The 25,596-nt window shown below is 42.7% G+C and overlaps 1 protein-coding gene across 1 annotated transcript; it reads right to left on the minus strand.

The window, feature by feature from the left end:
• Nucleotides 1-89: 89 nt before the first annotated feature.
• On the minus strand, nt 90-25,335 carry gcn1 (GCN1 activator of EIF2AK4). Its single transcript, XM_051421349.1, has 57 exons — nt 25,280-25,335; nt 24,054-24,156; nt 23,899-23,962; nt 23,286-23,417; nt 22,882-22,990; nt 22,534-22,632; nt 21,251-21,385; nt 20,902-21,079; nt 20,730-20,804; nt 20,422-20,550; nt 20,280-20,330; nt 20,085-20,183; nt 19,746-19,919; nt 19,506-19,658; nt 19,301-19,393; nt 19,139-19,214; nt 18,420-18,579; nt 18,116-18,305; nt 17,833-17,957; nt 17,451-17,629; nt 17,266-17,359; nt 17,082-17,195; nt 16,785-16,983; nt 16,548-16,700; nt 16,178-16,359; nt 15,824-15,904; nt 15,404-15,547; nt 15,005-15,129; nt 14,540-14,729; nt 14,348-14,418; nt 13,773-13,938; nt 13,461-13,655; nt 13,049-13,295; nt 12,787-12,908; nt 12,412-12,526; nt 11,901-12,080; nt 11,060-11,280; nt 10,864-10,932; nt 10,632-10,770; nt 10,333-10,529; nt 9,652-9,794; nt 9,441-9,558; nt 9,077-9,292; nt 8,792-8,956; nt 7,976-8,137; nt 7,798-7,890; nt 7,561-7,704; nt 7,195-7,464; nt 6,919-7,032; nt 5,210-5,440; nt 4,874-5,067; nt 3,910-4,024; nt 3,467-3,563; nt 2,994-3,142; nt 2,318-2,428; nt 811-1,032; nt 90-708 (listed from the first exon to the last, which is right to left on the minus strand). Exons 1-57 carry the CDS (start codon nt 25,295-25,297, stop codon nt 583-585), a joined length of 8,016 nt encoding a protein of 2,671 aa, XP_051277309.1. The 5' UTR covers nt 25,298-25,335; the 3' UTR covers nt 90-582.
• Between the last annotated feature and the right edge of the window lie 261 nt (nt 25,336-25,596).

The raw sequence follows: 25,596 nt of genomic DNA on the forward strand, positions 1-25,596 counted from the left end.
TGTGCAGTTACAGTAGTGTGTAATGAAAGTCTCCGCAACCCCTCACCCCACCACAAGGAAAACAGCTTTCCAACATTTCACACACTACATTATGAAATCAAGATCTTTTTATTTTGTATTGCCTTTTTACAACCGTATCACTGACATAAGAATGATTGTTATTCTTATAAGAGGTTGCCCCCCCCCCCCCAAACAACTCTCACACACAAAGTCCAAATAAAAGTTAAAGATAGGGGTGTCATTTCATTACAGCGGCATCTTAAATGCTTGAAATAATTTTGGTAAAATAAGTAGCAAAACACTGAAACATCAAAACAGAAATGGCCTTATGCAGTTCAGTACAGGAGAATAACCTGCACGTTGTGAGACAAAATAAAAAGTTATAAATTGGGCTTAAAGGCCGCTAAAACAATGACACAAAGTGAGAAAGAAAAGAAAATAAATTTGTTGGGGAATATGTGGGAAAACACTACCCATCTCAGCCTTGGTCCATGAAAGGCAACATGGGCATGTGTTGTGAGTGTGTCTGGGGTTGTACAGTGGGGATCTGCAGAGATCATTTCATAGCACAGTCCTGCTCCATCACGTTAGGATGGTGTCATCGATCTCTTCATTGGAGTCTGGCAAGCTGGCGATTTTCTTCAAGGACCGGCGGTGACACTCGGACAGTAGGTCGTTACTTGCAGAGTCCAGAATGGCAGTAATACCCTGAATTGTAGAAAGAGCAAACAGTAAAAAGTGAGAAAAACAGTTTTTGCCTATATAGGTTATATCCATCTGTAAATTATAGTGGGGAGTCTGTAGTCTGACCTGCATGGTTTCCTCTCCCTGGCGGAGTTGTAGCAGGTTGACAATGGTGTGTTCACTCTGAGCTCTGACACTGGTGTTCTTGTCCTTGGTGTTGTCCAGCAGACTCTTCAGCAGGGGCTTGATGAGATTGGCCTCCATGCAGGGCGTTGCCGGGTCTTTGAACACCCACCACAACACTCGCTCCGACACCAGTCTGATGTCACTGGACTGATTCTGAAGACACTGTGCGGTCACACAGACAACAGACGTCATCACACAAATCCTCAACCTACAACACACTGCTGAAGCAGGTCCTCATCACAGTATTCAACATCCTATACACACTGTGTTATAGCATTGTGTCTTCATTTACAGCTACTTGGTATGTGATATCTATCAGTCTGATATCAGCTTTCATAATGAGATTTTAGCGTATAACTGAACTCCTTATGAAATTAATGATTCATGACTGATATTTGACTCACAGGTTTCAGAGGAAAAAGAAATAGATCAATCTGGTCTTGAATGGACTGGCTATGGCAGCTGGAGGTAATTACCATCTATGAATGTATTCTACAGTCTCAAGTTACTATTGGACTTTCAACCTACATCATCAATCAACTTTTACTGTGTCCTGACAGTAGAACATGAGACAGATAATCTGTGAAAAAAATCCACAGGGCCTTAATGAAAACAACCAATCAGAGCTGAGAAAGATATTTGTTTGTTGAGTCTCATTACCAGGTTGTCAAACTAGTGCTGGGAATGAGACCCAACAATCAACTATATTCAAGCCACCAACCCAAAGCATCTTTCCATCTTTCTTGGCTCTGATTGGTTGTTTTCGTTCAGGTCCTGTGGATTCTTACTAATGCCATTAGAAGCATTAGGAGGAGCCAGAGGAACTGGATTATGTACTACTGTCAGGATACAGTGAAAGTTTCAGCAAATATGACTTAATTATTAAAAGGATTAAATATTTTCATAAAAGTTACCTACTTCAGCTTTAAAGCATTAGACATTAGCTATAGAAACATGTTTATTTCTGCTTTGGTGGGCATTTTAATATGGGGCTACTGATCGTCAGAGGAATTGTTTTTGTCACTTCTGTGTTGGCTGCTTGGTTTCTAGTACATGCTCTGAGAGAAATATCTGGGTCTTCAGCAGCTAAATTCTCCCTTATGTCCACCAGCTAGTTGCTACGTTTGTCTGTCTGAACCTTTTCACTAAAAACACCTGCTGATGGATGATTTCACATTGCCATTTAACCCATTTCTAATAAGAAAACAAAAAGAATAATGCAGCTTTAATTTATTTTTCATAAGAGCACATTTGCTGGGACAGGCTCCAGCTCACCTAAGATCATAAAGAGGAAGAAACATGTATAGAAAATGAATGAATGAATAAATGAATGAATGTTGATTCATTCAGTCCATACATTCACTGTGAACAACATTTTAGCACTCACTTCCTCACTTGAAAAGAGAAGTAAATAGCCAGTGACTATCAGTGGAATAAAACACTTTACCTTGACAAACTGTGTAATGATGCGCTGAGAAACACTATTGACTCCCTCAGTTCTGAGATGATGCCTCATCAGGTATCCCATCCCTCTGATCCCACTGGTGGCAATGGGAATCTGGAAGAAAAGCAGAATCACGATATGTACTGACACACATAAGGAGAATGGGCATGAATGTACAACATAAGGGAACAACAGAGGACTGTAACCTATATTAATTGTTATATACCATACCTTATATATGCTAAAATAAGTTTGACTTCTTTGTCATTTAGAGAGTGAAAAATACTAATTACTTTCATTTTTGAATCTTCTGTTGAATCTTTCATTGAATTGTGTGATAATCAATCTGCCGCGTTCCTTTTCTGAATGTCAGTGTGACTACTCAAAGGAAAGGCAAGGACCGACAGGTTGTCGTCATCAGACTACAATCTTCGCTGTTCAATAATGGATGTAATTATTATTTAACTGCTACTTAAATACGTAGTTTTACATATTGGGATGATTTCTTGGCTGGTTGTCGGCACTGGCAATCGTACGGTTACAACAGCCAAGAAGTTACAGCAAACAACTCATAATACAACCACAACTTGAGAATAATATCAAGCTATACTGTTAATGGTGACTTATTCAGGATGTTCACTGCAGCCATCAGTTCAAATATAGTGCCACACAAACTTACCCTGTCAGCAGTGGCATTGGCCAAAATTGTCTCGCTCACAGTATCGCAGTATTCCTTGCTACACAGCTTCTCAGGAGCGGACTTGACAGCTATGGCCAGGGCCAAGCTACGACCATGACGCACCATCCAGTCAACACCAGACACGTCCGCTGAAGGGGAAAATATATTATTAGCTCATAACAAATAGACAAAGGCAAACATCAACAACAACGTTTTTGATGCAGTTATGCTGGACATATGTTATGAGTCATGTTAGTATAAAAATATTCATAAAAAGGGCACGAAAAATACTATTTGTGCTAAAAGATAAGTAACAATATACATTTACTAAGTCGCTATTATAATTTCAGTCTTTATATCAAGTCAGTTATTGCAATAAACAGCAATTATGCTGACATTAAAATAAGACAACCCAGCATTATACATATAATGTGATACGTGATGTGATGATAACTTTGCATATAAATACCAACCCAAGACATGCTGAAGTAACACACTCTTCAGCTCCTCCTCTGACAGGAAGGCACACAGCTCACCAACGCAGCCCGCTGACGCCATACGCGTCGCATCCTACGTGCGTGCAGAGACAGCCAGACAGACACAGGTCGAGTCATTATTCTCAAACTGACATGGAGGCTCAAAACCACCTTTTTAGAAAACCACATCCTCTCTGCTTCTGACTTCCGTTTTTCTACTGCGTGCACAGAGGAAACTACACCACTGAATTTCTCTCTGTGAAATCCCTTATTAGTGTTTATAAATTTATACTGCATTTCATTGGTAATGACTTCATTTATTCAGCAGATATTGAGGGCCCTGGGGTGGAAAAACAGGCGTGTTGCCACAGATTAAAAAAAAAAAAAAAACCTTCTAAGGTCTACTTGCTGCTGCAAGGCATCTGCCCCTCCTGTCATACCTCATCGTGTCCCAGCATGCCTAATAATGTGGTGGTGATGTTCTTGCGGATGGTTGGGTCCACCTTTGACCCGGCCCCCTGGATGACAAACCTTAAGGCTTGGAGCATGGTCTCCCTGTGAAAGGAGTAAAGAGCACAACACGAGTATGAGAATGAGAACCCAGTTCCTTGTTTAAGACTACTTTTCCCGGGTCGAAAATAGAGCCTGGCTGAAATTGGGCTTGGGAAGCAGATACTAATATTCAAAATGAAAGTGTTTAAAACATCTGATAACCATATACACATTTTATCAGCATAAATGAAAAACACAAACAAACAAACTTTAATAACCAAATTGGTCCGTTCAATTTGGTTATTAAAGAATTGGAACCAAAATATATACTGAGTGGGACAATTCACAGATGAAAAATGTACTTGTCAGTGCTCTCTGGTGGACAAACTGTGTAATGTAATGTTAACTATTTTTTAATAACCACAAATACATATTTTGAATTTCTGTACAGACATGTCTTGTTAGATAGGATTTGACATGATATGTCTGTGGTAAGTTAATATCACCACTCACCCAATAATAATATTATTATAATTATAATATCTAGTAAAGAATATTTTGAGACAAATGTGATATTGATGGGCTGTTTGACATTGTGTTCTGTTCTGTTTTTGTGGTGTGCTTCTTTCTGAGCTGCTTCCTTGTCTTTGCTTGTGACCATTTCACACAGTTTTCAGTAAGCGGACACATGAGCTAGCTTCATGCACACAATCCTTCAGACCATTGTTTCCCAACTTTTTTGGTTTGTGACCAGAGATTTACCTGAGATTTATTATGTGTTGGCGATCTGTGATATTAACAGCTAAATTAACAGTTTCCACAACATAGTTTGATTAGATCAGTAGTTGACAATCTAATTAAAGTCTCCTTTAACTAAAGACATCAGTATTGGTCTGCTGTATAAGTGCTCACCTGACTCCTGAGTCTTCAGCGTTGCGGATGGCAGAGAGCTGCTCAGTGAAGAGTGGGTCCACCTTGGTGTGGATGGAAACCAGTTGGCCCAGAGCCTCAGCGGCCCTCAGCCTCACTGCGCGGCTCGAGTCCTGCAGGGCTTTCAGGAAGGTGGTCTGCAGCTGAGGCAGGAAGGGCTTCAGGGCGATGCCCACCTAAAGGAGGAATATAGTCCAGAGGTTAAAGCCAAAAATTGTGACATAGACTGATCATTTTCTTTATCTGTAGGGAGAAATTATGGCATTTTAACTTGTTTTTGGCCATCTACATGTCCCTTTGGGAGACGTGGGTACAGACCTTTGCCAGCAGCAGGGTGAGAGTCTCCAGCAAAGCGGTCTTCACTGTCCAGGCAAAGCGGTCTCCAAGGATACGAATAAGCGGTCCAGTGATGTTGACAACAGAGGGCCGTAGTGCCTCAGGGGAGGTCAGTTTGATGACCCCTCCTAATGCTTTAGCTGCCTCTTCTTTCTGCTCAGGGCTACCAGTGAGGACACCCTCTCTCAGGACAGGCAGGATACAGGTCACACCCTGTGGAAACAAAGAATATAACACAAAATGATCAATAGGGCTGCAACAGTTATATTAATTACAGATTAAACTGTCAATTGATATTTTGCAATTAACTGCTTAAACCTGGAAGGCTCATAGTGATTTCCCAGAAGTCAAGATCATATCTTCAAACTGCTTCTTTTTCCTGCCCAAAAACCCATAGATGTGGTGCGTGTGGGAAAAGCTTTGTGCACACACATATATAAATTATATCTCCACACTGACAGCTACAGGAGCTTAGAAACAAGCAATAAGAGGCACTGAATTTGAGGAATGTACTGTTTCTCAGACAGGCACTCAGAAATAAAAACAGGGTCAGTAACTCTTAACTTGTAACTTCAGTGTTGTAAAATCAGGCAGGTCATTTGTGTATCCGTCTCTGTGAAATCTGAAAACTGTTGAAAATAGTCCTGCACAAAACTTTTTCACACAAGCACAAATTATTTCCACAGCTGCATAACTTTAAACACATTCACAAACTTAAGTCTGTGAGAATTTTTTTTTCTTACAAATTCACACATTTAGATATGTGCGAATTTTTTTTTTCATACAAATTCTTTTCGCACACACACACACACACACACACACACACACACACACACACACACACACACACACACACACACACACACACACACACACACACACACAAAAGGTGATATACAACTGCAGGCTGTGAAATTATTTGTGAACATCATTTCACAAGCTCAAAATATTAAAGGACCAGTGTGTAGGATTTAGTGGCATCTAGCGGTGGAGTTGCAGATTGCAACTCACTCATTTAACCCTCCCTTTCCAAGCACGAGGGACAAACTACGGTGGCCACGAAATGCATGAAAATGCAAACTAGCACATCTAGTCAGTGTTTGGTCTATGCCTTCTGGACTACTATAGAAACATGGCAGTTCAACACGGTGGCATCCGAAAGGCAACTCACAGTGTCTGTAGACAAAAACGGCTCATTCTAAAAGGTAACGTAAACACAACACGTCTTATTTTCAGGCGATTATACACATACCTATGGATATTATATTCCATTTCTGCTAATAGATCCTCCTAAACGTTACACACCGGACCTTTAATGACCCTTATTTGCTTGCACAGATAAACAGCTTCTTCATGAGGAAAACTGAACATCTAAATCAACTAACTGTAGAAAGAGGAAGGAGAGGACTTTTGTCAGGAGGTACTTTGCGTCATTCATTATAATCATGGAACATACTACTTGTATCATATCATCCCTTAAATATTCCTGTCCAGCAATGAATGTGAGCCAGTGAACTGATTGGTATGGTACAAGAGGATTGAACACACATGGAAAAGCGTCTGGTAAACAATGCTGGTGATTTGTGTGGACACAATAACAGATCACTGCAGAGAGTGTCAGAGCAAACGTGTAATCATTTCATGCTGTAACAAGTTCCCAGTGGGTGCTGTGTCAAGAGGAGCCTTCTTACCTTCTTTGGCAGACAGAAACCAGGAAGGTGCTGACCCCTAACATCTGCAGCTGCTGATCTAATGTCTCGATGCAGGTCATCAATCAGAGCCAGTTGGCTGCTTGCATCCAGTTTCTATACAAGAAGAACAAACATAAAGCAAGCAACATTTACCTTTTGATTGAGACACAATCACAGCACTGATCTGTATTGTTGTCTTTTCATTGTATTGTGTAAATGTGTGCAGAAAAACTATGGTGTCAAATTATCTTTATTTCTATCTGCACTTCAACACACCTTGGTAATGGAGTGGATGGTGTCCCAGCTCTGAGACAGGACCTCAGGGTTAGAGTCATTGAGAAGGCGGATGAGGCCTGACAGCAGAGTGCGAGTGTGGGCACTGTAGTCCAGGCGGGTACGGGCAAAGTAGGCATTGAGAATGGTGACAGCAGCCTGTCTTAGGCCAGGGTCAGCGCCCCGCGTGGCCTCCAACAGGTCCTCTATGATGATCCGCTGGCCCACTTCATCCTCCACTGAGAGGATCACTGTTTGACAGCTGCACAACTCCTGAAGCCAAAGGTAACACATAGAGGTTTTGGTTAGTTCTTTATGAGGAAAGGACAACAGCAGCAGGATATTATCGCTTGCGAATGCCTGTTTTACCTGTGATTCATCCTCTGTTCCCAGCTTTCCTTTCAGGGAGGAGAGCAGGGCGGGCAGGATGACCCCTAGGTGGCGTGTCAGGGCATCTCCAGCCACAGCGGACAGGAAGGCCAGCACACGGGTGTTCACAGGAGGAGCGGTCAGCTGGTACAACCACAGAGGACATGCGTTTTAGTCAGATACAGGCAGACACAATAAGACGGCCTAAACAAGGAAAACCTGACAGTGATGCTTTACCTTTGGAACCAAGTAAGGCAGCACAGAGCGACTCTTCACCGCCATGACCTGCTTCAGACCATCCAAAGCAAACTCAGCTGTCTCCTCGTCATCCTGGAAAAAGACATTCAGTGTATTAAAAGCCTATTGAAAACTTTTCAATGCCATCTGAACTGTGTTTGCGTCCTCGTTCCCTCACCAGCTGTTTGAGCAGGGTAGGCAGGATGTCGTCCAGTGCCTGGTGACCGATGGTTGCGTGAAGCTGCTCAAAGGTTTTGGCTGCAGCCTCTCGGACCTCCTCCAGAGGGTCACAGAGAGCCTTCCTCACTGTGGGGACCAGGGACTCAGAGAAGACCAGCACCTGCAGTTCAAACACAATAATGTTTCATAATGCAATGCTCAAGACCCTGGCCTTAGCTTGGTTTTCAAAAAAACATTTTTAGCAGTTTATTTTTTAAATTTCTCACACTGATACGACAACAGTGTATTTAGCATTCATTGGAAAGTGACAGTAGAGAAAGACACTAGAGAGAGGGGTTGGACATGCAACAAAGGTCCTCTGCCTGAATCAAACTGGAACCATGCAGTTCTAAGGCACCCGTCCTATTCTTTAGTCCACTCCCAGACAGCTCATTTCTGACTATCTATTATAATGCAATAGTTAGTTACACATTGGTGTAACAATACTCTGACTGTAAATCCACCTCACTTTGGAGACCTTGTTATATACAGTACATAGCATTTTTTATTTAAAAAAATATTTTTTTCTGAATAATGAAAAACTGGCAAAAATATAATCAATAAATCAATAATAAAAAGAAATATCGGTTTACCATTTTCAACAAAAACATAAACCTTAATGACACGTTTGCAGGATTGTAACTTTGAATCCTATTTCTAATATATATAAAATATCCTAATTCTAATAATTTGTGGCATCTCTTCTGCTATAATTTGAATCTCATTCAACTCTACTAGCTATGGTGCTACATGCTTGCATGCCTGTGTGACTCACCGCGTCTTTGCTGGTGGACTTCATGATCTCACTGAGGCCGATGCAGACCCCCTGCCTCTCGTCGCTCTTGTCAGAGCGCAGTCCCTCCTCCAGAATGGGAATAATCTCAGGGAGAATCTTCTCTCCCAGCTTCCTCACCAGATCACCCAGCGTCCGAGCAGCGATCTAAAACCACACCGACACAGCATGAGTAAAAAGCTCTGTGAAGGTACTTTCACAGCGACAAACACTGCTGACAATGGAACATAAAAACAGTGAGGGTTTCTAAGTTCAAATGGGTAATACCGTTCTCTTGTCAGGGCAGGTGGAAGCCAAGAAGCCCAGCAGGAGAGTGAAGAGGGTTGGGAGGATCTCTCGAAGAGTTCTGGGGGTGTTGGACACCACGATCTTCCACACGTGGAGGGAAGCCTGTCGAACCACCAACTGAGTGTCTGAACGGCCCATATAGAGACCGGAGAGGACACGATTACGCCGCTCAGCGCCAAGAGCTCCAATGATAGCCTTGGAGTAAAAGAGTCAAAGGTCAGCAATCAACAACAATGAATAAACACTTTTACACAAAGACCACACCACACTGCACTTTTACTTCCTTTAATTAACTGAATGAGTCTATAGAGGGTTTTTTTGCAGAAAAGAAATGTATTCATACTTTATTGGATGCAGCTGTTCCAAAGTTGTCATCTTCGGAAGCGGTTTCTGTGGTCATCTTTCCTGTCACTCCAGAGATATGGAACAACAGATCTCCAAGCAGCTGCACAGAGCTGAACCTGCAAACCAACAACGACACAGACACACAGCTAGTCAATATGAGAGTGACATTTATTCAATCACTAATGGGTTAACATGTATTGGAGTCTGACCTGATTCTCCACAGGTCATCAAACAGGCCCTGTTCCAGCTCAGGGAGCAGCAGGGCGATGGCGGTCTCAGCGTACATGCTGATGATTCGCTGGCCGGCTCTCAGTGCCGTGTCTCTCACATACTCGTTCTCATCAGCCAGAGCCTGGGAGACAGCACAGAGACGGAAAAAGCAACGGATCAATACCCTAAATTAAGATTTCTGGTAATTCTAGCCAAAGTCTGTTCCCGTATCCAGGGAGAAATACCTGCTGGGGCAAGCATGTGTATGCTTGTATGTGTGTGTCTGAAACAAAAATGCTTTCTCCAAAACTCATTAACACTTCCAGATACTGCCCGTGACTTTTCAAAATGCCAGTTTTCAGCTCAGCTGTATGGCAAAGTATGTTTTAGATTAAATTAACAAACTGGAGTGCAAATTTCAAACTATACAGGCAGTTCAACAATCAACTTAATTAGATGTGTAGACTTCTATACCGGATCAGAAGAATTATTTTTCTACTTAAAATGGGTTAGGGTGACATAATACAACATGAAAAATCTAAAACTTAAAATGAAGTTATATTATTAGTTAGTTATGATTTAGCATTCACATTCTGTTTTCACAGGATAATCTAAAGTAGGTTGCAGTAAAATGTGATTCAAGAAAAACACAACAAAAAACATTCTGGTCATAACAATACCTTGAGAATGCAGGGGATGATGGGCCCGACGTAGGGAGTAAACTTGTCTCCAAAGGTGAGGGGCAGGTAGATGAACATCATAATGTAGCCATCTCTGACGTGGGAAGCAATGTCTACCTTGCTGGCTGTCTGCACCACATCTGGCATCAGCTTGTCCAGCTTCTCCACTCCGAGTCCAGCCATCACCTCAGCCAGACCTGAAGACACCAAAACACAAATCAGTCACTTAATCATTTGAGATAAATGATATTAAGAGTAAAATCAGAAACAACACAGGGACAGAGCATAGAAGAACCGACCTTGTGCAGCTCCAGAGCGATCTACAGAGCTCTGTTCGGAGGCCAGAGTCTCCATGAGCCATGGCAGTAGGTCGTCAAAGCAGGATTCACCCATCCCCTTCACCATGGCACCCAGGGCTTTGGCTGAGACTGTGCGCACCTGGAAAGGAGACGAAGAAGAAAAGCAGTTACAGCTTCATCTTCACACACACGGCACAGATTACTGTAGAACTGCTTATATCACTCAACACACCTCAGGCACAGGGTCCAACAGCGATGCCTTCAGTCCAGGAATAACACTAGGCAGGTAGGGTGACAGATCCTATAAACAATGACACATATCACACCATAAACAAAACAGTTTAGTCTTCACAATACACTAGGTGGCAGGACCAGTAAAAGTTTTACTTTGTTTTAAGTTCATTATAATTTTGGCTAATGCTGGGTACCTTCTGGTCAGTGAGGGAGTACATGTTGCCAATGATCTGAGCGGCCATCTTGCGAGTGTCAGTGGAGCGATCCTGGAAGGCTCTCTGGACGATGGGCATGATGAGGGCCAGGGAGGGGGCGTCGATGAAGTGGACAAACTTGGTGTCCAGCAGCGTCTGTAGGCACGTCTGGGTCCTCTTGGACGGATCGGTGAGAGCGTCGAGCAGGATGGGGGTAATGGCTGAGAGAGGAACAGTGACATCACTATCAAAATACTACTTTACTAAACATCAGTGGTAAATATTTTTAAAACTGTACTTAGTCTTTGACTGAAAGCCTCAATTTTATAAGTTGTATTTTTTGTAATTTAAATGTATGCCTGGCATTGTCAAACAAGTACTTTCATGCAGCATTTCTGAGCTGTTAACAGTTTGGTCAAAGATTCAGGTGCATTATGCTAGTAGTGGCTATTTATAGCCTACAGCCGCTAGCCTCAAGCAGAGATAAGCCTCAGGCTACAGAGGTCTGGCAAACTCACTTCTTTCTAACTCCACAACCCCAGATTTATGTCATTTTCAAACTTGGTAGACTTCAGACCCAACCCACATTGACTCAAGTAATGAGAACTAATCAGACTTCACTTCACACAGCTCCCCCTGGAGCCACAAAAGGCTTTACTTTACACTTTCACTTTCAATTTCACACCCTTTTTTCAAACGCAGTAGTACTCCCTAACACATGTAAACAGACTTTGATGTTTAAATTTGGTTGAACTCCCCTTTAACTACAACTCTAATTAAATTCAGTGGTCAGGCGCAACTGTTCAGAAGACACAATAAAACGTGGCTCTCAGTCATTTACCCAGGATTTCAGGGTTGCGGATGACGGAGCCGATCTGTCGGAGGGCCTGCTGGCCGGCCTTCTGCACCTTCACGTGAGAGTCAGTCAGCACCTCAGTCAGCTTGGGCACAATGCTGGGCAGGCAGGAGGACAACTGCTTGGGTGCACAGAAAGCCATGGCTCCCAGCAACTCCACGGAGCCTGGTGGACGAAAGAGGGGTACCGTTTGAGAGAACAACTTATTTTATTGTGACTCTCCACATATTGGTATGTGAAAACAAAAGACTTTACACAACTATTATCACAATGGTTATTAACTGGACAATAATGATGTACCTGAAAACTATTCTTGATGACATTAAATTCACAACATGTGACAAGCCTTTTATAGTGCCTCTTGGGACTTAACTTTCCTCCGCTTTATAACATTATCCCAATATGTCAAAAAACCTGGAGATGACTAAATTACATTCTGTCCTCTCAAGATATTCCAGTAATGCCTAGGAACCCTGTGCATGTAGGGGCTCCTCACCTGCTTTAGTTCTCCAGGACTCCTCCTCCAGGGCCACCAGCAGGGAGGGAAGAACCAGTTTTACCCCATGGGCACTCAGATTCCTCATCACAGCCTTGGCACAATCATCTGCAGCCTGGTGGAAGAAAGGGCAGGAAGTTAAAACTTTAAACAGGAATTCTACACATTTTCCCACATAAATTCTATTGACCTTTTTCCTAAATTAGTGCCTGTTTCATAATTCAAGAGTTAAACCAAACTTTCAATGTTTGAACTGTACAGAGAGACCTCTTATAATTATAAAATGCATTTTAACACCATTTGAAACTTGGAACAAAAAGTGAGATATTAATGCAGACGAGACAGTGGACTCTGAGATATGATCTGCCAGCTCACCTCTCTGACATACTGGTTTCCATCTCCGAAGCAAAGCAGGAGGTGTGGCAGCACATGAACCACATATGGCTCAAACAGCTTCCCCAACATGTTACACAGCATCTCAAAGGCAAACAGCGCTCCTGGACAGAAACAAACGTCTGGTCAGTGATTTCTTATTTTTGGACCCCAAAAATGTAGCTTGATGTCTGTTGCATCTGCATCAATAGGTGTAAATTAATACTAAAACAAACAGTTCTGTGATTGGATAAACTTCACTGACCTTCCCTCCGTCTGAAGTTCTTCTTGTCCTGGATGGCGTCGGTCAGCGTGGTCATGATGTCCTGTTGTTTGAGTGCGAGGATCCCAAGACCTTTGACCAGGCCAGCCAGTCCGTACGCTGCTCCCTTTCTCTCTGCGTACTTGTCACTCTCCAGCAGCAGCTGGAGCAGGTTCCTTACAATCCCTGCAGCATCTTCCTTGATGGCAGGGACTAAAGGAGGCAAACAGCTGGCCACAGACTCCTGGACCTGATAACGAATGACAACGATAATGTGGTGAATTTTGTCCTACTTTTTTGCATAAAAAAGAGTAATGGGAGTGTCTGTATAACAATTCTATAATAAAGGATAATAATTCGAACTCTTGGATGCTGAACACTCAGGGTAAGTAGGGGAATAGGACGAGTTGCTTACCTGCTGTGAAGGTGTAGAGAGAGCAGTGATGAGCTTGGCAACGATGGGTTTGACCTTTGGGTCATTTTTGTCCAGATGTTTGGCCAAGGAACCCATGAGAATAACCACACTCTGACGGACAGAGTCGTAGCTGGCGTCCTGGGGAGCGTTCTTTAGAAACTCTTCAAACACTGGCAGCAGGGAACTCACGTTGTCCTGTTACAAAAAGCAGGTACATGCGATACATAAATGGTCATATAATACATAACACATATTTGAAAGCATCTATGTGTTCTTATGCAGTAAAATGTACAATAGTTGGTCGAGCAGTACCTTTCCATGTGTGTTGAGTGCAGACAGGGCAGCGTCCAGCATGCAGCGCCGCACTTCAGTGTGGCGGTCGTTCAGGGCATCAGGAACAAAGAAGAGGAAGAGAGGGGTGACCTGAGGTTCGTCCAGGTACTGGGACAGCTTGTTCAGAGCCAGAGCAATGCCACACCTGACAAAGAATAGTGAAAGACAAGAAGGAACATTTAAAATTGTGTGGTTTCTAGCAGTCTCTGTTATAATGACATTAGTCCTATGATAATATGTGATATGTAATCACCAAAGCAAGACATTAATAAGAGAACTGCCTGAACTGGAGGCTAAGATAAAATGTCTCAAAATTACACAGATAAAAGTAGACAAGCACCTTCCAACCTTTTTCTGTCACCATCATTACTATTTTTGGCATTTTATTCCTTCCAGTTGGAACTAAGCCAAATGTTTCTGGGCTAATGTAGACTTTATGGTGGTTAATTGTGCATTCAAGAGCTTGGGCCCCTGGGACATTTTCTATTTAGGCTACAAAGATATAAACATTTAAAAATGCTGGTATATCTTTCTTTACAAACAAACAGATTTACCTGGCCTCCCATTGGTCAGGTGGAGCTTCAGAGATGACTCTGCCCAGAGCATCCAGCACAGGAGGTGGTCTCTTTAAAAATAAAAAATACAAAAATGTCATACTTTGGTTTCTGAGCTCAAATACATCCACTAGTAGTAGCCAAAGCTACATTAGAGTAATAATGCAATTTGGCCATGGTGCAGGATCTCACATAGAGTTTCTGGTGGTAGAGCTCAGTGAGCTGGCCAAGCACTGTGGCAGACTGGTCTCTATACTGGGACACGGCACTTGACAGAGCCTCTGCAGCGGCAGAACGAACGGCCTCCTCGTGGTGGGTGACGTCTCCAATCAGCAGGGAGCAGAGCTCAGGTACCAACTCCAGATCCAGAGACTCCCAGAGTCTGAGGAAAAAGGACAAGCCAAGAAATTAGTTCAAGTGTTAAAATTTTACAACACAGTTTCCATTCTCCATCACAGCACAAACATAGATTTTTGCACGCAAATAAATTTTAAATTATATTTAAACAGAACGGTTAAAATTTCAATTATTCAAATTCAAAGGATTTAGAGAAACATGGAGACTGCTGTTGGAGAAAATGAAGACATCGATCAATGGGTTTTAGCACAGAATGAGCACGCTAGTGCAAGAAAGGAACAAAAAACCCATAATACATACTTTTCAGCCAATGCTTGGCCTTCTTCCTCAACATCAAATCTGGCAACCCAAAGCCTGCGCAGCAAACTCAGCCCGCTGGCCTCTGTGCCATCTGTGGGGAGGGCAAACTCCATCTCCAACAATCCCTGAGCACAGACAGATTGGGTGTCAATAGCATGTCTAACAGGAATACACATACACATGGGATATATAATTTGTCACTTAATCAAGGTTACCACTAAATACGTTAATAGCAGTGCTTTCATTTTGACCTTTTTTGGCTCATAAAAGCTCAATCTGTGAAGAAAACAGCTGAAAACCATCAACTGTGGTGACTCTTCCTGTCTGTAATACACCCGCTTACTCAACTGTGGGATAGGCCATTCAACACATATCAAAATGAACCGATCCAAAGCTCACCCTCAGGGCAGCATCCCGCACAGAGAAGCAGGGTGAAAGGAGGGCGTCGAGCAGAACGTCTATCTCTTGCTGCTCTGCCACAGTGCAGCCGTCTCCTCCTCCGGCACTGGCACACAGCGCTGTAAGGCACTGGGACGCCAACACCTGAAACACACGGTGTGAAAAATCTCACATCACACGGCTCAGCAGCAATTCTGTCATCTTTGTTGCTATATCAGGTTCTTTCAACAGGGACACAGAAAAAGGATGGAACAGAGACAATTTGAATCTAAACAAAAATTGAGCTTGCAAAAAACTAATACTGCAAATGAGTCATATCCAGTAAATACAAACAACAAACAAACTTAGTACTAGAGAACACATGTATATATACAGAACATATGCATGTACATTTAAACTGTAAAATCCCTTGTTGTTTACCTGGAGTCTCGGGGTGGCTGTGGAAATAATTCTTGTCAGTAGTAGCAGCATGTTGACACGTGGAAGCAGCTCTGGGCCGTTCTGAGACAAGAAAACACAACAGTCAGTGCATGAAGCCATTAAACTAGAAATGAAATGGTTGCACTGCCACATAAAGCTTTCTCAATTTGCTACGCCATTTATTTTTACAGACCACTGGCTCTGCCTATGGGCTATGAACAAGGTGTGTGAACAAAAAGGGACAACTATGAAGAGCTATGCGAGTAAGTAAAAGCTGAGACAAATGGCGTGCATGGTAGCTGCACTGATGGCCATTTATTTTTGCACATATATCTTATATATGTTTGTCTCTACCTCATCTATGACAATGTCATCACAGTCTGTGCCAGCCCGAAGCTGAGAATGTTCGGTGACAACTTGCAGGGCCCTGATCATCAAGTTCTCCGTCTCCTCGGTGCTGCCTGAAGACTCCCTGAGCATGGCGTTGAGGAGAGGGAAACAGAAGGAGAAAGCAGGGGCAGACAGTGGAGCCACGTCTAAGGAAAAGCAAACAATAAAAAGAAACAAGAGAGCAGGTGGTCGGATTACATCTGAATAAAAAATAGTTTATGCATCTTCTGCATGGAAAAAAAATGCCAACCTCAGAACATCTTGGGTTCCATATAGTTGTTTATAGCACTTAGCTTCTGGTTTAACCGTCTATAGTGTGCATGACTGTACTCACCACCAGTCTTGGCCTCTCTCTGTGGGACCGTGTGGTTGTGCAGCAGCAGTATGGTGCGGTGGGCTGCTGTGTCCAGGTCCTCCTGTCCCCAGGCCTCGTCCAGTTCACACTCTGGCTTCAGCAACCGTAAAGTCACATGTCCCACAAGCACAGCTAGAAGGGGAAAAAAGTGACAGTGATTTGAGGTGCTGAGGCTTTGTCTATCAATACAACACAATACCAAGACAAGCCATGTACCTAAATGATGAAGGTGTTTGGGCATGAGGCACACGCCGATGTCCAAGAAGACCTGCTGGATACATGGAGCAGCCAGAGGGGATTGTAGCAGCGGCGTTAGGACCTGGAGGACAGCGGGGAGCTCCCTGGTGATCTGAGGTGGTCTCTCTATCAGAGTGGCTTCCAGCAGACCCACCAGGCTCTGCAGCTCCGCATCCAGCTGGTGACAACAAGAAGTATGCCACAGCTCAATATGCAGAAATTAAGACTCGAGAATTTAGAGTGTTATTGAGAAATAATTCCAGCTTAGTTCCATACCCCTTGAAGTCTCTTGCGAATAGCGGCCTCCTTTTCCAGCTGGATTTGCATCATTTCCTTCTGTTTGCTGGTGAGCTGCAATTCCTCTTTAATGCCCTTTTTCTTCTTTAGCTCCTGCAAGATCAAAGAGAACTCAAAATGTGTTCCAAAAAACAAATGACAAATGGTGGTAAGAGCATTTTACCTCCTGTAACTCCAGTTCAATGATCTGTTCCTTGTAGGAGTAGGCCTTGTTCTCTCGCTTCATATTGACTTTCTTGGTGCTTTCCTTCTGGGCACTGCAGCAGGGGCACAGACGGAAGAGAAAAGTGAATGCCAAATAGACAACAGAAAGTTCAGACGACAGCGGTAAGAGAGGCGGTGCGTTACCTCTGGATGATGCTTTTGTCATACAGTTCTCCCTCGGGTGTCAGCATGATGGCGTACTCCTCCCTGGTGACGTGGAGTAGAGCAGGTCGGGAAAGCCCCTCTGTGACATGAGTGATTACCCGCGGGAGAAGCTTGTTTGGCGAGAGGCCAGAGAGGGCACCGACTGCATTTCTCACAGCCTGAAGGGGAAAATGTGATCACTAAACATCCTGGTAGCTTTTAAAATACATCAAAACCAATGTCCCTCAAGATGTTCTACATATTTTTACATCTTGTATGCAGAACATAAAACAACTGCTCAACTGTTTATTTATCCTTCAATCAACCTTGGTTTCTTCACAGGAATTAGTTCAGTGCACTGAACTGCGTGTTATATTCAGACCTGGTTGTCAGCGTTGACCTCCAATAGATGTGGCAGAATAGCTTCCAGATTATTTTCTATAAACTCCTCTGCTTTTATGTTCATGGAGAGAAGCAGTGCAGGCCAGAAGCCACGGCGAGCCCCGACTGAAAGAGAAGAAGAAGAAGAAATGGAGTGGACGAGAGTGGTCAGATATGGGACAAGGCACCGATTCACTATCCCAACAAACCCCAGGGTTGTAAAGCTACAAAACCCAGCAACAGTTAATGGTGAACCTGACTGTGGTTAAGTCTCATTCTCCTACCTATGGATGGATGATGAGTGACTATGAGGATCTCCATGGCCAAATTATGTGCTTCTGTGGGGTCACCCCATTGGCTGGCAGCGGAGCAAACAACACACAGCGCGTCCATCAGGACACGAGGGGGAATATAGCTGCGACCCAGCTCAGTCAGCTCTCCTGAATCTGATACCAGGACATCCTGGGGCAAAACCTGAAAGTTTACAGCATCCAGTCAGTATCGGTTGGGTGAACCAATGAGCAACAACCAGCTTTTAACGATATCGCTCTATATATTTGAGGCATATGGTGAATAATCAGTCCGTACTTTGTGTTTGTTGATGACAACACGGAGTTCTCCCAGAAGGCCATGGGCGAGACTGGATCCACCCAGAGAGGAGAGCAGCTTCCTGACTGTCTGCTGTGCCCGCTTCCTCACACGCCAGCTCCGAGACAGCAGAACCGCAACTGTGGCATGATGATACATCCTACAGAACAGTTACACACAGGAAACATTAACTAGTGATTAAAGCACTACAGGAAATCTGTAATCTATGATCAATTTATTTAGTGTAGTATTTAACAATTACATTTCTTTTATTATTTTACCTACTCATCTTCTTGTCTTATTTAATCAACTTTCTGTTGTTCGCTTGTAAAGCACTTTGAATTGCATTTCATTTCTTTGAAAAGTGCTATATAAATAAAGCTTGATTGATTGATGATCGTAATACATTTATATTCTGCGTATAATCATAACCCATGTCAGCTCTGTCATAGAAAAAAGGTTAATAAATGTATAATTACATGATAATTATTGCATTGTAACTATAATGCAAGTGAAGACTAAAAGGGTGCTCACTCTGCCTCTAGTGGATATACTTGTAATGCTGTGGGTGCACACAAAGCATGCAGGCAATATGTAAGCCTGTAGTGTCACAACTGCTGGTGTATGCACGGTTTAACCTGAGCATATAAGTGCTAATATAAGTGCTAATATTTTCAACATCAAAAGTTCTCAACATGCCAACAGGCGGACAGACTCACTGTGATTTGCTGGTGTTAAGCCTGTGAGCGTGGTCCAGGAAGAGCCTCTCACAGAGCAGCAACACTGTGAGCAGAGCTAAAGACAGAAACAAACCATCATTTCATGTCTTAATATTCCAAAACACTCACAAGCCCTTAAGCTGGTAAGATGTTCTGCCTTACTTTCCTCGTTGGCCTGGGAGAGGAACTTCTCTGTGGTGAAAAGTGGTTTCTTCTCATCTAAGATCAGGTTCCAAAAGCTGGAGAACTTAGCCTCTGCACAGACAAAAGATAAAAAACCCTTATCATTTACCATCATTGTATGTAAACAGTTCTTGAACGGTTTCCACAAGAGAAAAAAAAGTCATTGTCGAGATGCCAGCCTCACCTGTCTGTGTCTCTAGCAGTGCCAGTCGACTCAAAAGAACAGAAGCTGCCACGCCTTCTGCAAGCAGAGCCTGCTGGGAGTTTTGTGCCACAGCCTTCTCCACAGTTTGGAGGAGCAAGGGCATGAGGTCTGAGGCTTGGGCAAGAGTGTCACCTAAAACCATGAAAAAGGTGACAGCACAGGAGTAAGGTTAGAGTTCAATTTAAGGATCTGTAACACAACGTGACTTGCGTGACTGACCTTTGAAGGCCCCCAACATGGCCTGAAGGTAGGCATGTCGAACCAGAGAGGTGGAGGTCTTGAGGGTGAAGGCTTTCTTCAACCAATCCAGCAGAGCAGTGGGAACTTCCACTGTGAGACGACTGCTCCACTGGGAGAGCACAGACACCGCGTGCACCAAGGTACCCTCGTGAACTAAACCAAACAAAAGAAAAGTTAGTGCTAGACTGGAACATTACACTGTGGTCTCGTAAAGAATTTCCTCTTTGCTTTTTTCCTGACTTATTATTTCCCTGAAGTTAGTAAATCTGTCTAGCATTTTGGCAGGAAGGAGAGGAAGAAAATACAAAGCAATGATACCTTCTTGCTGTAAATAAGGGATGAACATCACAGTGACTGCAGAGCTCAGAGTCTGGCTGGAGGTTCCTGACACAGCATGATGGCTGCAGCTGGCAATCCCTAGAACAAGAAAATGAAAATTCTCAGTTAAAAAAAAAAAAAAAAAAAAGGGCAACTCCATCTCATGGACAGCTAATAATTAGAAAGGCCTCATACCTGACAACACACTCATCTTTTGGGCAACAACGGTGAGCTTTCCCTCAGACCCTGCAACCACAACAAATATGATTCAGGTGAGTAAAAAACAAACATGATTAAAGGTCAATATTTCAGTCCATTAGGTAATTCATTTGTTTACCTCCAAGGATCTTGAAGAGGTGTGTGACGATGTCCTGCACAGCAGAGGGGTCACTGCACTGCTGGGCCAGGTTCTGCATGGCCTGGACTGCCTCCTCCATTAGCTGGGCATTATTTGCTTTCAGCTGGCCTAAAACACAATAAAAGTAATTAAATAAACAGAATTATGCTAAAGGTAATCCCCCAGTCTTTCAGTCATTATTTCCACTGTGACCAATCATATCCTCATGACAGCCGAATGTATGCTATAAATATGTTCCACAAGACGCAAACAAAACTAAATCAACTGAGCATCCATTAAGGCCTTACTTGCAATGGCCTTTCCAATATCCATGGCATACTGACTGAGGTCGAGTGTTACAGCGGACAGCAGGCAGGAAACGGCTGCAAAGAGAACAGACAATGTTTTAATCCACTGCCTGAGCATCAAACAGGTGAGCATTTAACACAACACGGTCATCAGAAACTGAAAGCATCTCACTCTGAATGGCATTCTCTGGACTGCGGAGCATCGTCTTCTGCAGCGCGGGGAGTAGCTGCTCCTTGAACTCAGAGTGGGACACATGACGCAGCAAGGAGCCACTTTTGTCCAAAATGTGCTGTTGGGGTTTTGTCTTGCTCATAAGGACTGATTTCATGTACAGGTCCAACAGGGCACTCTGAAAGACAGTAGACATGAGGTTGCATGTTGTAGCCCCTACAATATATTTATCTGAGATTCCATGTGAAAACGTCTCAAGGAAGAGTATCAAAGCACAACTGGGTAATGATGCTAGAACTGTAATAATCAACATGATTAGACTAAAAATGAATGATTAAAAAAAACGTACCTTGTGCTTCTCTATTGTAGCTTTGTCTTTCTGAGCAGTGCAAAAGTCTAAACACATCGCCAGCAGGGCCAGAACAGCGGGGCTCTGTTCCAGACTCAACAGTGTGCTGATGTACTGATCAACCAGTCCAGGATTCTGTTAAAGACAACAAAATGTCAGACTGATCCAGCATTCCTGTGTGTATTACAGTTGTTCTCAGCTCAGGGATGAGAATCCATGACTTTTTCTAGGTGTTGTGAACAGGTCACGTTGAGTTTTTATATCAGGTCCGACATCATGTATGTCTCATTGGCTTTTACAGGTTTAACAGTTTCTGATCCGAGTTTTTAAGACAAGAGTCTAGAGCCCCATCCAAACAGGATTATAGGGGGATAATATGGAAAATAACATTTCCCCTCCACTCTTGTAGTCACTAGTAAATTACAGGAACTGGTTTTGTAATAGACAATGATTTGCTGCGGGAAAAACCATGTGACCTCCATTAAGTGTCATATTATTTCATTAGGAGTAGTAGTAGTGATGTGCCCATCGCCTCTCAGTCCCGAATCTGCATGTATGTATAAATCACCCACCTGAAGGAATTATTTATTATCTCAGATTTAGAGAAATGTCACTCCTCTACTTGTCTTTGTAGGCTATATTGCCTTTTAAATCATGTTGAGCAGCACAAGTTTTCCAGGTGGTAATGTCACTGCAGCAAATCTCATGGGACCTTTAAGCAGGACAGAGGGAAACTCTCCAGAGGAAACAGAGGGGTTTATCAGGAGGACAGCTGCTTACTCCAAACAATTTCACTGTATGAACATGGACTGTGTGTGACCTTTTGGATGTGTGGAAAAACACAAAAAATACATTAGATCCTGACCAATCCTGTTAGTTTGTTGGGAGATTTAAATAAACAATTCTCCCTATTACCCGTAACCTATCTGCTATTAACGCTAGGGTGGGTAAAGTTCGAGAAAAAAGCAAGCTAGGGTGGGTAAAGTTCGAGAAAAAAGCAAGAGACAGCTTGATTTTGAAAGTATCCAACCGAAAAAAATAACAGAGCTGCCAGAGGTAGGCAGGTAGGCTGGCTAATCATTTTATTCATTCCAATGAAACAATCGGCTGGGCTTATTACATGTTTTTTTCTTTCTTATAGCATTAGATTTATTGAATGATGTCGGGATGTAAAGAATTTCAACAGATATAACAAAAAATGCCTTGTTGACAACTTGTGTGTCCCCCCTCCCCAAGATACACGTTTCCCTGCCAGTGTGTTCCATACAGTGTGCTGTACTCACTTCCTTCCAGAGGTGACTGAGATTCTTGAGGATTGATTTCTGAGCAGTGGTCTTGGCTCCACCCACCACCTCAGCCGCCAGAAGGCTCTGAACCTCGACCTACGAGAGACAGACCACAAGGGGATACCAACATCCAGAATAGATCATTGACACTGGTCGGGTGAGAGCGAATCATGTGTGACAGACTCTTTTAGCCCCTAGAGCAGGTAACTCAACACAGCAACATTTAACATCTCAGTTAAGAACTGTACGACTGGGTACAAACAGTAATATCAGAAATCCAGATCACATTCATATGAATCATTTCATTTTAATTTAATTTAAAAAGACAGACTCTCTTTTACTGACCATTTTCTTCCAGATGGCTCCTTCTCTTTTGTCTGGGGCAGAAAACACGCTTGGGACTAAAAGGCAGGTCCAAGACAAGCCGATGAAGGCGGCAGAGCCTGTGCTTTTACTGCAAATAAAGTAAGGCAAGCATAAGAGAGGGACGAGCACAGCCGGGATTAAATGCAACTGAAGACAGGCTATTTTTTTTTGAATCAGTCACATAAATATTCTTTTTATTTGCTGCTGTTTCAATAAGTTAAACCTGTTTCTTCTTCAAAGCCATGGTAGAAAGTGTGTTATGGTTTATTGTGTACTGCACTTGTACTATACACTTTACTACATAATGCATGCTTACCCTGACCGGTCAAACAGAGTGAAAAATACTACAAACTTTATAGAACTGCAAAACATCAGAGCAGTACCTTGGCTCTCCATTTTTGCTGATGACTCCACTGTTCAGCAGGCAGTGCAGAAGGCTGCTCACTAGGATGTCAGGCTGACTGGCTGCCAGCTGGGCAATGACAGAGGAGAGCTCTCTGCGTGACGCAGCATCCCTGGGAATCACACACAGGATGTGTTAACAGGTTAAATTTAAGACTTGTTAAGACCATTGTGAATGCAATTTAAGACCTATTTTACACCCATACTGGCAAAGAAATACAAAGGTATTGTTTCCTTGTCTGTTTTGTTTAGTTGCTGTTACAGGATGAGCAATAGAAATGTTTCCAAAAACAAATTTAAAAGCGACAAACATACAATTAGCATGAATTACTTAATCCAATCATCCGGTCAAAATTATAATCAAAATATTGGCCTAAAATTCTGATGATTGGATTTAAGACTTTTTGAGACCATATGGACATCCTGTATATCAGCTGAATAACAGGAACACCTCTCACCTGCGACACAATTCAACAAATAATCACTTCCAGGACAGTTTCACCCAAAACCTCACATTTATTATAAGTAATATTATAATAATATCTTGGCTAAAGTGTGTTTTTCTCATGGATGAAAGTTCTTACATACACCTACCGATATCTGTGTGGCGTGAGACAGAAGAGCTTGCATAGCCCTTTGATGGCAGGCTCTGGTAACTCTGAAAAAGACATTTTGAAGAAGCATTAGTGCTGATTACAGAACATACCTTTAACATAGTGCAGAAAATGTAATAACACAAGATCCCTCACCTTTGCCCTTTATACATTGTTTCAGCTCTCCAAATATCTCCTTGCGTTCTTTCACGCTGGCTGTAGTCACATTTACAGCGAATTTCTTCAGCGTATCTGAAACCTGGAGTAATAGTCACATTTAGTAGAAGGACCAGTCTCATGACTTCAGTGAAGTAAATAGCAGCAGTGACGTCGTCAGTCTGAGTTCATGATCATATGGGACAGAGAACAGCTGCTTCTCCTTACATTTTATATACAGTTCAGAGTCCCATACAGTCTGAAACTAGGGAACACTTGGCTTTTTTTTTTCTTGAAGAATGGCTGACATAGTTGTTGTCTCAGAGTTGGCTACATGTGTGGCAATTAAGGCTGCACAGATTATACTGAAGTACTGCAATGCTGCAGAGATACCTTGGCCTACAATTCCTGTTCCCCACATTTAAGATGTATGTTTGGTACAAAAATATCTGTCCAAATACTCGCAATATTAAGTTTGAACCACATTGTGCAGCCCTAGTGTTAATTCATATTTGGGACCTTGATTTTAAGATCAGTATGTAATCCCATATAGATATGTGTTTTAAATATTGTCTGAAACTGCTGTGAGTGGGAATGAGATGAATGAGAGAAATGTGAAACAGCTCTTTAGGTATTGAACTGACAATAAAAGTATAGTGTATATTGTGAATGGCAGCACATTGAAGGCCTATTTTTCAAATCCACTGGGCAGTACTGTCACTGTGCCAGCATCTACCACGCAGACCCCGGTCCTGTATATTTAATGTAGTCACAACATATCAGTTAACTGATCACAGTTCACTACTTATGGAGGGCGTGGCTTAACTCATCAACACATAAGAACATAGTCTGCCTAACTTAGGGAATTCAGTCCGATTGAAGTTCATGACAGTGAGTTTAAACTCCCGGTGAGTTAGTTTCCAAGACGATACTCTCCGAATAAAGCTCGAGTTGGCGTCCCTCTGTGGACAGACAGCAGTCCTCTGCCAGTACAGGGTGGCTGTCGTTAGCTGCTGCAGCATGAAGTCACACTGAGGCGACGTAGCACTGAGCTAGCACTGAGCTCGCTAGCTATTGTTGAATTTTGTCGACGTTTCTCGTTGAATGCCAAAACACACCAAGATGTTTAGAAAGCGGTAGCCGATATACCACGAATTCGGTTCCTTCCATACTTGAATCCCTTACTGTAAATGGATAGTCTACTGTTAAAAAACAGCCACACAAACCTGCGTGTCCGCTGCCATCTTGCCGGTCCTGATGCAGGAAGGACTTGTTGATGTCACTTCCGGGTCAAAACACACAACTGCTACGTAACGTAACCTTTATTTTTATGTTTTTATGTTTTTTTTAATTTTTTATTTATTTATTTTTTATTTGTGTGTGTAGTGTTAGTGATTATTTCACAAGTCAGTGCTATGTGGAGTAACACTCTTGTAAATATCATCTTTGCATACAGAAACTTTTTATTTTCTGATCAAATCAAATGAAGGGTACTGGTATAACTTGATAGTCCTTTGAATTTAGTAGGATGCAGCCTAAGATA

Source organism: Dicentrarchus labrax, unplaced genomic scaffold (assembly GCF_905237075.1).
Source record: "Dicentrarchus labrax unplaced genomic scaffold, dlabrax2021, whole genome shotgun sequence".
Lineage (NCBI taxonomy): Eukaryota > Metazoa > Chordata > Actinopteri > Moronidae > Dicentrarchus > Dicentrarchus labrax.

What these genes read in the sequence shown, in the direction of transcription:
- gcn1 (XM_051421349.1), bottom strand. An exon ending in TCGCTCTGGAGCTGCACAAG is followed by an intron (nt 10,530 to 10,631) that starts GTCGGTTCTTCT and finishes TGGTGTCTTCAG; the next exon opens with GTCTGGCTGAGGTGATGGCT. An exon ending in TCATCCCCTGCATTCTCAAG is followed by an intron (nt 9,795 to 10,332) that starts GTATTGTTATGA and finishes GCTGTCTCCCAG; the next exon opens with GCTCTGGCTGATGAGAACGA.